A 16,815-nucleotide genomic window follows, 5' to 3' on the forward strand; every position below is an offset into this window, starting at 1 on the left:
GCCACTACGACACTCTACTCTATACTATACTATATATATTGTTTGTCCTATTACACAGAGTTAACATCATATTATTATATTATAAGATGTGTAGACACATTTATTTATTGATACAAAATATAATTTTATAGACTATTGTTACCTTTTACTCAAAGTAGAGTTATTGTATCATGAACATACTAACGTTTTTCATCACTGAAAATCCCTGAAGCAACAATGTTGTTATTTAATTTCCGTCCGTTGCTGGGCACTGAAGAAAGCTCTGTCCTCCTTCACTCCAGACTCGTACCGCGTGCTGGTGCGTCTCCAGTGTTCAGGTGGAGGAGTCGGCTCCATGTGTCCAGTGGAGGCCCTGGAGGAGGAGGGGAAGTGGGGCAGCAGTGGTCAGCTGGTGCTGTGCAGAGTTTCAGTGGAGCGCTCCACGCTCTGGACTCAGCTGGAGTCCGTCCTCACCCACGCCTTCACCTCCCACCTGCACGTCCTCTGTGGAGATTCTCAGATGACCAGGGAGGAGGAGCAGCGTGCTCCGCTGGGCCTCGGTCCCACCAGTATCTCTTCCATCCTTATTGGTAGGAACACAAGTTCTTCTGTCTTTCCTTCCTGTTTTTCTGTTTTTAGCCACTTAGCCCCTCCTTATTTCGATTCATCTTTTGGTTATTTTCTAGATTTTCATGTAATTGTCTGAAAATGTCGATCAGGGTTTCAAAAACATTGTGTCTACAAAATTTTTTTTTGTGTTATGGAGTAAAGAAACCAGAAAATATTCACATTTAAGATGCTTATAACTCAGAGCATACTAAACTATTTTGATGATCGATTAATCGGTTTCGGTGTTTTTTGATGAATATCACCAAGTTTTCTGATTTTTCAGCTGATTAAATGTGAATATTTTCTGGTTTCTTTGCTCCATATAACATAGAACGCATTAAAACTGTCGACAACACCTTCTGACATTTTTACACGATTAATAGATTATGAAAATAATCATTAGTTGCAACCCTAGTTTTAATTATTAAAAAACACTGAAACTGATCAAATTGATGATGAAGTAACAGTATCTGCTCTACAAGTATAAACACACATGTTCATACAGGTTTTCTTGGCTCTGGCTCTTTTCATGTAGCCGCGGTTCAGTTCCAGTCACGTGCAGCTAATTGTGACACAGCAGGATCAGGTGTAGCGTGTTGGCAGGAGTCTCTCCCCTGTTTGTCACCTGCACCTCTTCCTGTCTGTGTTGTCTTCTTTAATTGATGGACTCTCGCAGACTGAAGCTTATGTCAGGGTCATGTAACGTCATCTGCAGGTGCCTTTTATGGATTTGCACATGTGTTGCTGTGAACAGCTGTTGTGGTTCACACAGTGTGTGTGCTGTATATTTCATTTGTGCTGTCAAAGTTATATAATAACATTTCTTTGAGGGTTGTTTTTGAAAATCACGCCGTTTGTAATTGATGTTGTGCTCTGTTGTTGTTGCCGGGAGCTGAACATGAGATCAGCTCAGGAAACAATATTCAGAGGCTGACAATAATTACTGACAGTAATTTCATTATTATTTAGTCCTCTGTGTGATGTTGAATACACTCTAAGCCGTATTAACTGACAGAGCAAACCAAAAGAGGAGATTACTAGTGTGTTGAGAAACAGCTCAAGGCACAATTCTTATACAATAACTTTATCTGTTGTTATAGATAAAGACTGTTGTAATATAAGGTGCTGTGTTGAGACACCGATTTTAGCCCCTTAGCAAAAGGCTCACCTAATAAAAACGATGTTTGCTGCTGAACGAGAGCGTCTTTTACAGCTGGAAGCAGGTTTGTAAACGGCTCACTCTCCTGCAGGGCCGGCTCTACCTAATTTTGTGCCCTAGGCGAGATTGCTCTCCGGTGTCCCCCCCCCCACACACACACGAATTACACCAGCCAAATGAACAATCACACATGTTTAATTTGAACAACAACAGCAAACAGCAAAAAATCACAACTTTCAAGTATTGAATTACAGCAACCAACAACAACAAACTTTCAGGTAACTCTCTTGAAAAGAGCATCAACACCGTTGATGCTCTTTTCAAGAGAGAACACACAAATGAGGGCGACTGGGAATAGAAAATCATTTTTATTTTCATTGTTTTAAAAATTTATTTATTTATTTTTTTGCTGGAGGGGCGCCCCTCCAGCAGATGGCGCTCTAGGCGACCGCCTATATCGCCTATGCCAAGAGCCGGCCCTGCTCTCCTGCACCAACGTCCATAGAGAAAATCAGCAATTTTACATCACATTACACAAGATTTGTTGCTCTACTCTGTCACTGAGTTCAAATGTGTTTTTTGTGTTTAAACGAATGTAGCACACAAACTTACCCAAAGGGGGCAGCAGTTGATGTAAAGATTATATACAAAAGAATTCATTTGTGTTATATTAAGAAATCGTAAAATAATTGATGTATCCATTCTTTAACATGTCCATGAGACATTGAAACATTGCCTTATCATATTGGACACATTTAGTTTCAGATTGAGTTCAGGATGTCCTGTATCCAATCCAATCCAACTTTATTTTTAAAGTTTTAAGCACATTAAAACAACCACAGTGGTCCAAAGTGCTGCACTGCAGAATAATCATTAAAAGACAGAATGAATAAAGACATAAAAGATCACACAAGGTAATAAAATACATCTAAAAATACAACTAAAATAAGTTTAAAGACATAAAACATCTCCTGTATGAATTATTGTTTTTCATCACTACAGAATGAGCCGTTTGCAGCTGCAACCTGTAACATTGCAACTAAACCCTGGTGTTTTGTTGTTTGTTTGTGGCGCTGAATGATTTCCCAGTAGCAGTGAGACTCTGGATTATTGATCAGGGATTTTCCAGTGAAGGTGTTTGAATACAAGGGATCGTTAAAATGAACATTTCAGGAAAAATGTGTTGAAATGCTAAAAGCTCTGAGCTCAACAGAGAACTTAACATTTGCGAGATTGGATGAGACGTCATGTGGAAAAAAAGCCCCTGTACTGTACAGCTGTACATGTTCTGTCAGGTCTGTTTTCTACCTTGGGTCATATTTATTCATGGTTCATGGCCTTTTGCTCATCAATGTTCATCATCATCATCATCATCATCTTCCTGTGTGACATTAGTCCGTGAATGAGCAATATACTGTGCTGTTGTGATATAAATGAGAAAAGAACAAACATTGGATTGTGTTTTTTTTTTGGTTGTGTAGGGTTAGAATTGAGTTTAGGTTAAGGGTTAGGCACTTAGTTGTGATGGTTAAGGTTAAGGTAAGGGGCAAGTGCATTACTTCTATGAGTGTGCACACAAAGACTGAAAAACCAGCGTGTGTGTGTGCGTGTGTTTGTTTTTCCTCCTGTTGAATAATGAATGTGTTAGAACATGTGGAAAGTGTACGTGTATGTGTTTCTCCTGTTTGTCGGGCAGGTGATCACATGTCGTCATTGTGTGGTTGGTGCTCTGTGTGCGTGTGTGTGTGTTTGTGTGTTTTGGGTATGAAGACGATGAAAGCAATCACCAGCAGAGGATGAATGCATAATGGAGGAGACGAGCGAAAGATGTCCATTTAAGAGAAGATGTCTCTCCTTTATCAGTCGGGATCAAACGGCAGACATGCAGACACTGCTGCTGTCTGGTTTTGTGTCTGCAGTGTGTGTCTCATTTGTCTCGTGTCTTTATTTCACACTGTTTTTGTCTCTCTGTCTCTCTCCCTCTCTGTGTGTGCGTACATGCCTGTAACAGACTGTGAGGACACATTTTGATTCAAACCTGTCCTTGTGAGGACATTTGCTTTTTGAGGGTTTTATGTTTAGCCACAGGCATTTTGTTGTGATGGTTATGGTTAAGGTAAGGGGGCTTGGGAATACATTAAGTCTGTTAATGTCCACTATAAGAATGCTGTATAAGACTGTGTGTTTGTGTTGTGTCTGTTTATCTTTGTGAGGACCAAAAACTTGAAGACCACAGGAAGCTGGGTCAGTTTGGCTGGTCCTCACAACTTTAAAGGACTTTTTGACGGTTAAGACTTTCAGGTTTAGCGGTAGAATTAGGTTTAGGTTAAGGATAAGGTTTAGTCATTTATATGTGATGATTAGGGTTAGGGTAAGACACTTAGTTGTGATGGTTAACGTTAGGCTAGGGAATGCATTATGTCTATGTCTATGTGCTCACTGAGATATAGAAACAAGTGTGTGCGTCACTAAGTTCTCGTCTGTTGTTTTCAATACTCATACACTAGTTTGATGCGCTAATGCGGTGGAGTCGTATTAAACTATCATGTTTGTGTCTGTGTCTTTAATCTTCCAGGTGACACTGAGTGGTTGCCAGGTCAGGAGCCACCTTCATCTCCCTGGGACCTGGTCAGAAAGCCTCTCAGCCAGTGCATCACCCTCCGCCTCAAAGGTATGAAAGTGGCAGCTCAGCATCACTGATGACACAAGACATTCGTTGAGTGAAAAAGTCTTGACAAATCCCTTTTTTACACAGTTGCAGTATAGATGGTCATTAACCAGGATCTGACTCCTGAGCCAAACTAGATGAAGGAAGATTTAGGCCAGATTTAATTATGAAGTCTATCTAAAAACAAACATAATCTTCATTGAATAACAGAAGCAGTTATCAGTATTTATGGTGATGTGTATTAGATTTTCTGTGTATTAAGTTGTCAGGGAGTCACATGAGAGTCAGCTGCTCTCTGAAGTGAAGGCATGAAGAACACTCGGTTGTGGATGATTGAATTAACCTTGAATCACGAGGTGTTTGTCCGACATAAAGCAACACAAGTGATGTCAGAGAGCTGCATTCACATCATGTCTGTAATTATTCAGAGGAAATGTAACCAGCCTTATTTGATGAGGCAGTGTTGTAGGGAAAGAGATATTGAAATTGAGAACCTTGAAAGTTGAAATGTAGTAATAATACATAAATTGAAATCTCAAAAATAACATTGGAAATGTTGAGAATGAAGTTGAAATCTCAAAAATAACATTAAAATGTCAAAGAATTGTGTTCAAATTTAAAAAAAAAAAATAACATTAAAATGTCAGAAAATAGTGTTGAAATCTCAAAAATATTATTAAAATGACAGAAATCTCAAAGATAACATTAAAATGTCAAAAAATAGTGTAGAAATCTCATAAAATAACAAAAAAATGTGTTCAAATTTCAATTAAATTGCATTGGAAATAATACAGTCTAAATATTGAGGAGAAATTGAAATTTTCTCAAGAATTGCTAAACTTGTTGTGCACTGCTGTAAATATATTAACACACTAGGATTCCAGAATATCTAACTAATAAATCACACATTAAAACAGAAGCTCCGGCTCCTTTTCCATCAGAGTAAAAACCACATTATCATCATCTGAAGTGGAGAAATAACATTGTGGTGTGTGTGTGGTGAGACGAGAAGAGATTCTGCAGAAGATCTGTGGAACGTTGACTCTGTCAGTTCACCACAATCTCTCCACACACTAACTGTGTTTCTCAGGTAACAGAGCTGATGGTTACAGATGAGCAGCAGCAGCAGCATCAGCAGCAGCAGCAGCAGCAGCAGCAGACCGCCCTCCACAGATATTGGATTTAGAATCATCCTTCTTTCTTTCTGCTGCTGCTCTTGTTGTTGTTGTTGTTGCTGTTCCTTGAATTGCTTTATTTCTCGTCTCAGTGAGTCCAGGGAGGGGGGAAAAAAGACAATTATGTGTCACCATGAAAATCAGAGTGAGCAGCCGCCAACCTCCCCCTCTCTCCACCTCCTTTATTCACTCCGTCATCAATACATTTTTCACTCTGACATTTTTATCAGACACAGTTTGTGTTTGTGATTTATTTAAAATATGAATAACATCGATTTTTAAGATTTGAAAATGGTTACTGCATTTCAAACCATTGCATGAGTGTGGTTCAAGTAGGAGTAGGAGTATTTGTTGCCTCTTTAGGACATTTTCTGACATAAACTGACTGACCTTGTCAGGACCAGTAGTCCTTATGGAGACTAAAACCTTGTTCTAATGAGGCAGAACCTCATTTCTGAGGAACTGTGGAATCATGGATATGGTTCAGGTTAGGGATCAGGTTTTGGTTGTATTTGTGGCTTTGTGGGGACCAAGAAAACCCAAGTGTAGAGATACAGAGTGAGGACATTTTGGCTGGTCCTCACATCTTTATAGGGCTTTTTGGGGGTTAAGACCTGGTTTTAGGGTTAGGGTTAGAATTGGGTTACAGGATTACAGTTAGTCACTTATGGCATATTTCCACCGGCTCTACTCGCCTCGCCATGTCACAGTGCCGTGTCGTGCCGTGCTGAGGCGAGTGGAGCCTCGAATGAAGAGCAAATGTGTCTGAAATAAGATGTGTGTCTATCAAGCCTATCTTTGTGAGGACATTTAAGCTGGTCCACGCAATTTTTGAGGATTAAGAACCGGTTTCAGGGTTAGAATAGGGTTAGGATTAGAGCTAGGGAATGCATTATGTCTATGAGTGTCCACACAGATAATGCAAAACCAGTGTGTGTGTGTGTATTTCTCATCAGGATGCAGAGTAAATCCTCTCTGCTGTTTTTGATCCTGCTCACTGATATAAAACAAAAAGAGCTTGTTGTTGTTGTTGTTGTTGTTGTGTAAATAACCTTACATGCTCCTCGTTCACCTCTAATGAAGCAAGCACTGTTTACATTTGCTCTGTTGTTAAGAAACGTACAGATATCCGTTTAAGTGTTGTGTTACAGTGTGAGGTTTGTGAGTGAAGTATTCAAGTGTCCAAACATGTAACATAAAAGGAATAAGGATTTGTGTGTGTGTGTGTGTGTTTGACAGGTTTGTCTGAGTCGTGTCTGGATGAGCTGGCCCTGGAATCTCTCTTCCCTCTGCCACTGCTGCACAACTACGTCCGCCTGGTAAACACGCACACACGCACGCACGTACGCACGCACGCACATGCACACACACAGGGTTCGAGGGATTAGATGAGTAAAACGATGAATAAAAAAATGGCAGGAAAAACCAGAGGGCTGCAGCTCGAGAGCGATGCAAGTAAAAGGAAGAGGCAGAGAAGACAAGATGAATCAGACTGAATCTCTGTCTTCTAACATCTACACTGCCCCCTGCTGGCTGTGTCAGAAGAGAATAACATCAGTGATCACGTGTCATTCCAGCAGTAAATGTGTGAAGTTCTGCTTTAATGACAGAAAAATAATATAATAATATAATAAAAATGCTGCTAAATAAGATATAACAGACTTCCTCCAGGGATTAAAACCATTAATGTGAGATCACTGCATCAATTCAGGATAATCAAAGTCAAATGATCGCCCTCTTGTGGCAGAGAAATATATATTTCTATTAATCAACCTGACGGGAAATGTTACAAATAATAAAACCATCAGTATTTCTATCAGGACGTCATGATCCATCACAGACACAGTGTCAGTTGTTGTCCATTATGAAACTCTGACAACAAAAGATTGGATTTAACAATCCATTACATTACTTCCCCTACATCCCTAACATTGATGTTACTGACAGCAAACCTGGTTTTCTTCTTACATAATCTACACATCCAGCAACAAAACCCCTGCCATTAATACCGTGACTCATTTAGTAATGAGATAATATACATTATCTTGTGTTATTGTCGCCGCGTGACCATCAAAGTGCAGCAGCAGAAAAACAAACACAACACAAGTTAAAAGAGATGAGATGATCAAAGTGGAAGTTGTGATGATAGTAAACACAGCTGTGGAGGCTCATGAGGAGGCAGCACTTCTCATTATCACATCTCTTCTCACTATTAACACATCTACTCCCCCTGCTGTCTCTCTGTCTGTCTGTCTGTCTGTCTCTGTGTGTCCAGGTGGAACAGTATGGAAACCTCATCTTTCACGGGCTGGAAGGCAGCTGTCAGGAGTACGTCGCCGGTCTGGTTGCTCGCTGCATCAAGGTGCGTTCACCTGTGGGCAAAATAAGTGGATCGCCGTCTATAAGTCTGCTCAACAGCAGTGTCAGTGGCAGACGCCTCAATGATGACTCAGTTGATTTAAAGCAGAGCTTTGCAAGTCTGGTCGCTTTTTTAGCATCTGGTGCGATGTTTACTCGTGTGTTTTCCTCTTCCTCGCTTCCTCCGACCACAGTTTCCTCTGCTTCTTTTTCACCGGCTCTGCCGTGATGAACGTCTAAGATAACACTATCACTGCCTTGATCTGGCGAGGGTTCATGTGTAGCCGTGAAGCAATTCGTGTTTCTTGCAGGACCGTCTGATTCTGAGGACTCACAGACAGTAGGGAGAGAGGAGACAGCCCCCACTCTCCCCACAACAAGACATTCAACCTTCACAATGACTCCAAAGCTTTTGAATTAGGCTCTAAAATCCTGCATAGTTCTGCTTTAACACCAACACTGTGACAGTTTGTTTATCGTATTATGTGGAGTGTTGTTGTGTTGGCAGCAAAGGAAAACACACCAGCGGCATAGCAGAACTCTCTCGGCTCATTCACATTCTCCACCTGCTCCATTTTCTTGGCGCATAGTAGTAGTAGTGGATTTCCTTTGTTTCCATGACAACGTGCTCTCTCTCTCACTCTCTCTCACTCACAGTCGAAGCAGGAAGCAGGGGGGCTCGTCTGTGACGTGGTGAGGGTGGAGGTAGAGGAGAGTCTGACCAAACAGCAGCTGCTGGACACGTTCATCAGCTGTGGTCAGTATTTTTGTTTTAGTGTATAGATTTTTTCTTACACATCTGGTTTGTCTCTATCACCACACATGCCCACAGCTGACTCTCACCTCCTCCTCCTCCTCCTCCTCCTCCTCCTCTTCCTCAGGCTTCCTGGTGCCAGCAGTGAGTTCGGAGGTCGGGCTGCCGCGCTGCGTGGTCATTCTGCTTGAGGGACTGGAGAAGGCTTCGTCTCTGACGGGTCTGCTGGGAGATCTCTGTCACAGTCTGGACAACAGGGGCTCCGCTTCACCACTGCTCCTCAACACTGGTACGTCTGCAGCCACAGTCTGAAACCAACTAAAGAGACTGAAATCCTGCAGCTGCTTTCTTTAGTGCTGAGTAAAACACACGAGTCGAGACAGTCTGTGGTTTACAAACGTCATTGTCGAGAAGAAGCTGAGATAAAACATAATTTATGAAGTATTAGACCTCATCTCACGTCGGTTTTATTATTTTTTGGTGAGCCTTTAAACGGCTAAAATCTGTTTGAGCGTCCGTGTTCAGAGCTGGTTCTCAGTGCAGGGGGCAGAAAACCTTAACTGCCACTTTAAGTAGAAGAAGACACACAAGATCTGTAGTGTGAGAGACACTTCATTTGAATTCATTAAAAACAGTTCTCAGTTGTTTCAGTGATGTTTAGAACCTAAATGATTGGTACACACAGAGTTAGGACATTATTAGTATTTTTAATTATTAGGTTTTTTAAAAAAATAAATAAATAAATAAGAAAAATATAAATAATAAATAAAAAAATAATAATAAAATAAAAGGTTAGGACAGCCAGACCTTTTAAAACAATAATAATCCAAAATCTCAAACAAACCAAAATGAAGGTTACCATATTTACCATATTTACGGTTTTTGAAAAGTATCTGTGCAGCAGAAAACAGGAAACAGATGTCACTCAGACTAAAGTAGCGAAAGTAACGAAACTAGTGTGATCGTATGTGACCGCGCAATAATTGTTTCCCTGTTTGTTTTGTCACTCAGGCCCCCACCATTTCTGTGAGGGCAGTTTCCTGATCGCCACATTGTCAAAGCCCCGCCTGCAGGGATCAGAGCTCCGCCTCCAGCAGCATTTCCGCTGGGCGACTCTTCGCTGGGACCAGGAACCGCTGCACGGCCTGCTGGGAAGACACCTTCGCAGGAAGCTGCTCCTTAAGGTCAGTGTCAGGTTCTGAAGAGATTGTTTGGAAGTTTTCTTCTTGCAAAACTCAAAAATTGGGTTTGGATTGAAGTATAAGGAAGAAATCATTCGATATTGCCATATAATGCGGTGTTTTCAACATTTCCTGTAATAAATCTGTTACAAATCTCAATATTGTTTGAAAAGAAACATTTAATACGTCATAAACAACTGTGTTACTGAGCTATGTAATGGAGCATTAACATTATAAACAGACCAGATTTAAAAGCTCCTTCGTTTGTTTGCTCACTGGCTCCGCTCAGGAATTCTTCCTTTCTGTCTCTTCTCCAGATGGGTACCGGCATTTGGACAGCAGGTGGCGTCATGGAGCGCACGGTGCTGTGGGTGAGCCAGGTTTGGCAGCAGCTCAACGCCTGTCTGTCTCGCCTGGGCACCCATGAGGCTCTGCTGGGTCCACAGCTCTTCCTGTCCTGTCCTGTACTTCCAAACAACACACAGGCGGTGGTGAGGTGAGTGTGTGTGTGTGTGTGTGTGTGTGTGTGTGTGTGTGTGTGTGTGTGTGTGTGTGTGTGTGTGCAGCTCACCGTCACTCAACACAGATGATTGTACACTGTAGCGTTAGCATGGAATAAATCCACATTCAGCACACACGGATAAAAGTGACCTACTTTTTCTATTATTGTCACAGTGGATGTTTATTTTATGTTCTTTTATTTATTGTCGTAGGGCAACAAAGGGTTAAAGGTGACTACATGCAGACACAAATAAACCATTCACTCTCACATTCACCACCTCGAGAGGGTCCTGTTAACTTCTGAATGTTTTTGGACTGTGGGAGGCAACGGGAGAACCAGGGATAGAACATGCAAACTCCAAGTAGACCCAGGTTGCAAACCCAGTTCGTTTTTTATTGTAAGGCAACAGTGCTAGCCACTACTCCACCATGTGACCCACTTAGGTATAAGATTTGAATCATGATTAGTTTAAGTTAAGGATTACCTGTCTTGTGAGGAGTAGGATTGAGCCATGGTGGCTCAGTGGTAGGGCGAATTGCCTTTCAACTGGAAGACTGTGGGTTCAATTCCTGGTTCTTCTAGCCTATATGTGTCCTTGCTGTAAAGCAGCTCATCAAGACTAGAAAAGCTCTATATAAATACAGATCACTACCAACTCTTCTTCTGCTGATTTTATTTGGTAGTAAAGAGTAACAAAGATAGTTAATACTCAAGTACACTAACAAAGTGTTTGTACTGTGTATGTATTTCAGGTGGCTGGCGCGGCTGTGGAACGCCGTCGTTGTCCCCCGCGTGGAGGAAGCCATCATCTCCCGGGTCACAGCCAAGCGCCCGTCCACCACCACGACCTCACCTTCCTCACAGTCGTCTAGCAACAGTGGGCTGAGTGCCGGGCAGCAGGCTGTGGTAAAAGCCGCGCTCAGCATCCTGGTCAATAAGGCCGTTCTCCTGGGCAGCCCTCTGCCTCGACACGGTGTGTGTGTGTGTGTGTGTCACGTGTGTCACAGCAGTTTGTGGTGAAAAGATGCTCATGTTTCTCTTCCCCCTTCATCCTCCGCAGAGATTGACAGGTACCTGTTAGAGTTTAGGGGCGGGACTCTTCCTATGTCGGCCATTGGCTCCTATAAAGGAAGCAGCAGCGGAGGAGGAGGAGGAGGAGGCAGGAGGGGACGAGACAGCGGCAAGTTGAGGCGATCGAACACCAGCCCACGGAAGAAGGGAAGCCCCGCCTTAAACTGGAGCTGCAGCTCTACCTTCAGAGAGGGTAAGTAAGATGGCTGCTCATACAACAGCGTTGTGTTACAGGTTCATGACCTTTCATGATTACAAGGTCGAGACCAGTGATTGCCATAGTTGAAAGTTCAGAGATAAAGTGGACTGATTATTAATCTGCACTGAATTGTTCACATGAGAACAATACTTTATATATGGGAATTATTGATCCTAGTATTGTGTGTTGATCAGTCGTAATTTAAGGTTTTAAAGACTTTTGGGAATGGCTGGACTAGACTGCGGTCAGTATATGTCTAAGAGACCAGTGTACTAATGTCATGTTAAGCTATATAAAGCACAGTAAAAGCATAATTTAAGCTTAACCATTGTCTGAAACACACAAAAATACTCCAAAAACTTGAACGCTGAGCCTGTTTCCACCAGGACAATGAGGTCATGGGGTGGTAGTATGCCTGTAAGTGACAGGTGCAGCAGGTTTTTAACATCAAAGTGTGCTGCAGAGACTTAATGGAAAATTGAATTCTCCTGATATTTGTAGTTTGACATTTCCAGGTTTTTGCAGTAAGGTTTGGCCCAAACCAAGACTCTTATAACACACCAACTGTACCTGTAGTGTCCTACGTTCACTCAGCCACAGCTCTCTCTTTAGCTATTAAGATTCCATGTGTTGAGATTTGAGTGAGCTGAGCCTTTAATGATCTCTCCTCTGTGTTTGCAGGGTCACTGTCCAACACTGACTTCAGCTTCATCACCAACGGCAAAGTCCAGAGGTTTGTGTTCCGTCCGCGCGTGTGTGATTGTGCGTTTGTGTGTGTCGAGACTTAATTGGAGCTTCAGCAGCTGTAGTGTCTTAACATGAACAGCAGAGGGCAGAGTTGTGTCACATTTAAAGTCTGATTTCAGGGACATGAACAGCAGTGACATGTCCAGTGACTTGACTTGATGCCGTACAAAGTTGTGATGTTGCGTCGTTTGTGTCGACAGGGAAACTGTGGGTCTGTCTGCTTTCTCTGACGATGAGACGGATCTGATCAGAGAACTTCAGACCATGTGCTCCAGCAAGTCTGAGCCGGACATCAGCAGGGTACACACACAACGCATTATGTCTGTGTGGACACTCAGACATAATGCATTCCCTCACACTTTACCTTTAACCATCACAACTAACCCTAAAACCAGGTCTTAATCTTTAAAATCGCTCATTAAAGTTGCCAAATGTCCTCACATGACAATTGGTCCACACACACACCAGCACTTTCAAGTGAAAAATAGTAAAATAGGGCGTTTTTTTAATATTGCTTTATTGAAAATGTAGTGTAAACATTTAATAAATAGATGTATAAAGTATAAAAATAAGTGATAGTGGTTAGAAACTGATCAGTGTTTCTGTTTATAACTATTTAAGGCAGCACATTGAACGTATCGCACAGGCTGTTGAAGTCATCCATGAATGGTGGGATTATGCACCATGGTGGGATTATGTCAATAGTTATTAGTGATTTCATTTTCAGCAGGAGTTTGGTGAATTATTGGAGTATTTTGGTTGGTGGTGGGTTTGAGATTTCTGGGGTATTTGTTGGGCTCGGGGGGAAAAAACAGGTCAATATTCTCTTGGAATTGATGGGTTCAGACAGAGGAAAGAGGCCTGAGCTGCTTTTCTAACACACACACACACACACACGCTCATAACTGCTCTGTATTTTTTGCTCAGTGTTTTTCTAGTGCCTGTACTTTCACTCTCTATATGCACCACGTTTTCCATCACACGTCTTTCATACGTATTCACTCACTGCCAGGAGCAATGTGGAGTTGAACCTGCAACCTTCTAGTAGAAAGATGATTTGCTCTACCACTGGGCTACAGACAGCCATGCCAATTCTAAAGTCACTTAAATCCCCCTTTTTCTCATTCTCCTTAATTTAAGTGAGTTGTTTTGTGTTGCTGCTGTGTGAAGGAGGTTGTTTTTCTGACAGTGAGCTCTGATCTGCTGCTCAGAGCTCACTGTCTTTGTTTCCTCTCGCACAGATGTCTCAAACCAAAGACGACATGATCCTGTTCTCCAGCTCGCCCAGTCAAGTGTCACCGGCCCACAATGCCGAGCGGGAAACTGGTGTTCAGCAGGAGCAACCACAGACGGTGAGAGAGAGAGAGAGAAGATACTAAAACGGTTTGAACTGGATAAATCCTCAAAGGCAGATTCAAAAAAAGTCACCTCAGACTTCATCATGTTTGTCTGCACAGACTGTTTTTATTTTGGTCATTTCTGTTCTTTCTACTGATCCTGTTTATTATCTGGACCACAAACCAGTGACTCAGGTCTTAAACATCACATGTGCGATTGTTTTCTACAAACTTTAATCATGTGTCTCGTCCCCTGTGTGTGTGTGTGTGCGTGCTGTGACCTCACCTCACGCACAATCTTCTCATCTGTCCAGTATTTGAAGAACTGGACTGTGTCATTACTGCAGGTTTAGTTTAAGCTCAGGGTCCAATTATAACTTCATTCACGTCGTCACTCACTCACTCACACACAGACAGTGATCTGCTGACAGACTCTGCAGTGAGCGATTGTTGTATTTAAAGCTTTCGTATGTGAGATATTTGAGTTTAAATCTGTGTTCAAGGGTCTGATCTGAGTGACATGATTCTCTCTGACTCCAGGAGAAACTTTTCTAGTTGTCATCAACACAACATTATTTTGGTCATACCTGTCCCTCACACACCCCAGTGTGTGTAATAAAAGGTGCACAGGAGTAGCTTTAACAATTTTAAATTGTTTGTCATCTCAGGTGCATCTGAATGTGCATAAAATGAAAAATACTGCACAATATTAGCATGTGTTTCTCTTTGAAATAAGATAAACATGTGTCATAAACGACCCACAATCATCTCAAAGTGCCTTTAACAGAATATGGAAGAACCAACAATGCCATCAGACGACTATAGGAATGTATGTAGGAATCTTTGAGGGACAGTGAAAAGTGTTTCTCGCGTTATTTCTTCAGTTATTTCTGGTGGAACCACAGGAACTCCCAAATAATACGACTTCAGGTACTTCCTTGTGTTTAACTCTGTTGTAAAGCCGCTGCTGTGGCATCCATGTCCTCGTGTGCAGCAGGTGGGACGATTTCGTTTCGACGAACGTTATCTGATCAAGCTCTCGCTTTATTTCCTCATGTCAGACGCTTGTTCGCCAGTCCAGCCACAGCTCTGGCCAGGCAGACGTCCAGAGCGGCAGCCGGCGCGCAGGCCCTCGCGCCAAATCACAGCTGCCCGTCCCGAGCAGCAGGGGACAGACGGCCCGAGCGTCCACAGCTGCTACCAGCACCAGCAGCACCAGCAGCAGCAATAACAACAACAGCAGCAGCAGCAGCAGCCCGGTCCGAACCCAGACGCCTCCAACCCGCAGCAGAACCAACAACAGCAGCAGCAGCAGAATAAAGCAGGTTCCACTCAACAGCAGCAGCAGCAGCAGCAGCAACAACAACTACTACCGCAACAACATCAACGACAACAACCGATCACACGAGGACATCTGGATCCTCCACAGAGACCTGCATGAAAACAGCAAGTAGACACACCTTCCTCCTCCTCCTCCTCCTCCTGTGAACCTCCCACCATGATGTAAAGACTAGGTACCTGACGACCTTTGACTTTGAGTATTTGTACATGTTAGCCGTACTTGTTACACTGTACTACAGTTGTGTACTTGGGGACCATAGTTTTATTCTATTACAGTATTTGAAGTATTTGATCGTGCAGGGGAGGGTTAAAAAAGAAAAGAAAGAAAAGAGGCTTTTGGTTAAAAGGTAGAGGGAGACTGAAGGAAAAGCAGCAGGTTCTTTTATTGTTGCCTTATTCCTGTGTATCAACCTGCAGATTATCATCGGACTGTGTTCAGCAAACGAAACAAAAAAGAAGAGTATTTGACACAGTATTGTTGTGTACTGAAAGTAAAATACTGTATTTCTCCTCCGGTATAAGGTCATTGAAGATGAAGTGAAAATTCTAATAGAGTTACTTTCAAAAGAAAACGTTTTTTTCCGATCAAAGAAAGAAACGGGCAGGTTTTTATGTTTGTTTATTTTTAATTTTTCTTTCTTTTTGTTGTTTTTTGCTATTCAGTATTTTGAGGTATTCAAGTGTTCTATCTTTAACTAGTTGCAAGGTTGGTTTAAATACTGTTAAAATTAATCAGGGTTTTACTAAATATATTTGTAAATAAGAATTAGTACGTCTAAATGCTCTATAGATTGGTGTACGTGGTCTGACGCTTGTACAGTGACGAAAAAAAACCTTAATCTAAGAAAGAAGACAAAAAAAAGAAACATGTAAATAGTGTTTGTAAAATGAGTTTGGTTCTGAATCCCTCACTTGTTTCAAAGTGAGGGAAATGTGGCAATAAGTACTAGAAGTGTATAAACACAAGATGTCCTCTGTCAACTGTAAGCCATAATAAATATTTTAAATGCCCATCTTCTTTCCCTGAGTCACGTTCAATTTAACTCCAGCTGAGCCTGACGGTGAAATTCACTCAATTTTTGCCTTCCATTATCACTGTGCTCTTCGTTGTTTTTTTCATTTTTTGTGGACACTGTGTATATATATATATATATATATATATATATATATATATATATATATATATATATATATATATATATATATATATATATAATATATATAAAATATAAGTATCTATACATATGTACAGGAGAGATTTTCGTCCGCCTATGATTTAGATATGTACGACAGCTGTTTGAGGTTTAAAGATTTGTCTTTCAAGCACAAACATTAAAATGGCACTGTTGAAAATCCACATTGGACTTACTCTGTTCTTAAGTAATTTCTTTTGTAATTAAACTACTTTTTATTCAAGAACTATATCTGATATGATACAATCTATGTTTGAAAGGCAAGTGGCAGAACTGGAGATTTTTGTTCATCTGTGGGACAGCTCAGATTTAAGATCAAGTAAGAAGAAGAAAGGTTGAGATGGTTTTGTCACACGAGTATATTGGAGAAAGGGATGTTGAAGATGGAGCTGCCGGGCAGGAGGAAAAGAGGAAGAACCATGGGGAGGGTTCGTGGATGTTGTGAAGGAGGACATGAGGTTAGTTTTTCGTCCAAAATGTGACAAAAATGTCATAGGTTAGTATGTTGTCCAAAATGTGACAAAAATGTCATAGGTTAGTAT

General features: G+C 41.6%; 1 protein-coding gene across 1 annotated transcript in view; it reads left to right on the forward strand.

Moving 5' to 3' along the window:
• The window catches only part of cttnbp2 (cortactin binding protein 2), a 76,247-nt gene extending 60,156 nt beyond the window's left edge, over positions 1 to 16,091 (forward strand). Inside the window, exons 10-23 of the mRNA XM_044035856.1 lie at positions 282 to 569; positions 4,323 to 4,418; positions 6,830 to 6,909; positions 7,866 to 7,952; positions 8,606 to 8,705; positions 8,830 to 8,991; positions 9,714 to 9,886; positions 10,201 to 10,379; positions 11,138 to 11,358; positions 11,446 to 11,649; positions 12,337 to 12,388; positions 12,603 to 12,702; positions 13,644 to 13,754; positions 14,801 to 16,091. Of these exons, the coding sequence (XP_043891791.1) occupies positions 282 to 569; positions 4,323 to 4,418; positions 6,830 to 6,909; positions 7,866 to 7,952; positions 8,606 to 8,705; positions 8,830 to 8,991; positions 9,714 to 9,886; positions 10,201 to 10,379; positions 11,138 to 11,358; positions 11,446 to 11,649; positions 12,337 to 12,388; positions 12,603 to 12,702; positions 13,644 to 13,754; positions 14,801 to 15,193 (2,246 nt within the window). The 3' untranslated portion in view covers positions 15,194 to 16,091. The remainder of the gene's footprint in view (positions 1 to 281; positions 570 to 4,322; positions 4,419 to 6,829; positions 6,910 to 7,865; positions 7,953 to 8,605; positions 8,706 to 8,829; positions 8,992 to 9,713; positions 9,887 to 10,200; positions 10,380 to 11,137; positions 11,359 to 11,445; positions 11,650 to 12,336; positions 12,389 to 12,602; positions 12,703 to 13,643; positions 13,755 to 14,800) is intronic.
• Positions 16,092 to 16,815: the final 724 nt, after the last annotated feature.

Source organism: Solea senegalensis, linkage group LG10, assembly GCF_019176455.1.
Source record: "Solea senegalensis isolate Sse05_10M linkage group LG10, IFAPA_SoseM_1, whole genome shotgun sequence".
Taxonomy (NCBI): Eukaryota; Metazoa; Chordata; class Actinopteri; order Pleuronectiformes; family Soleidae; genus Solea; species Solea senegalensis.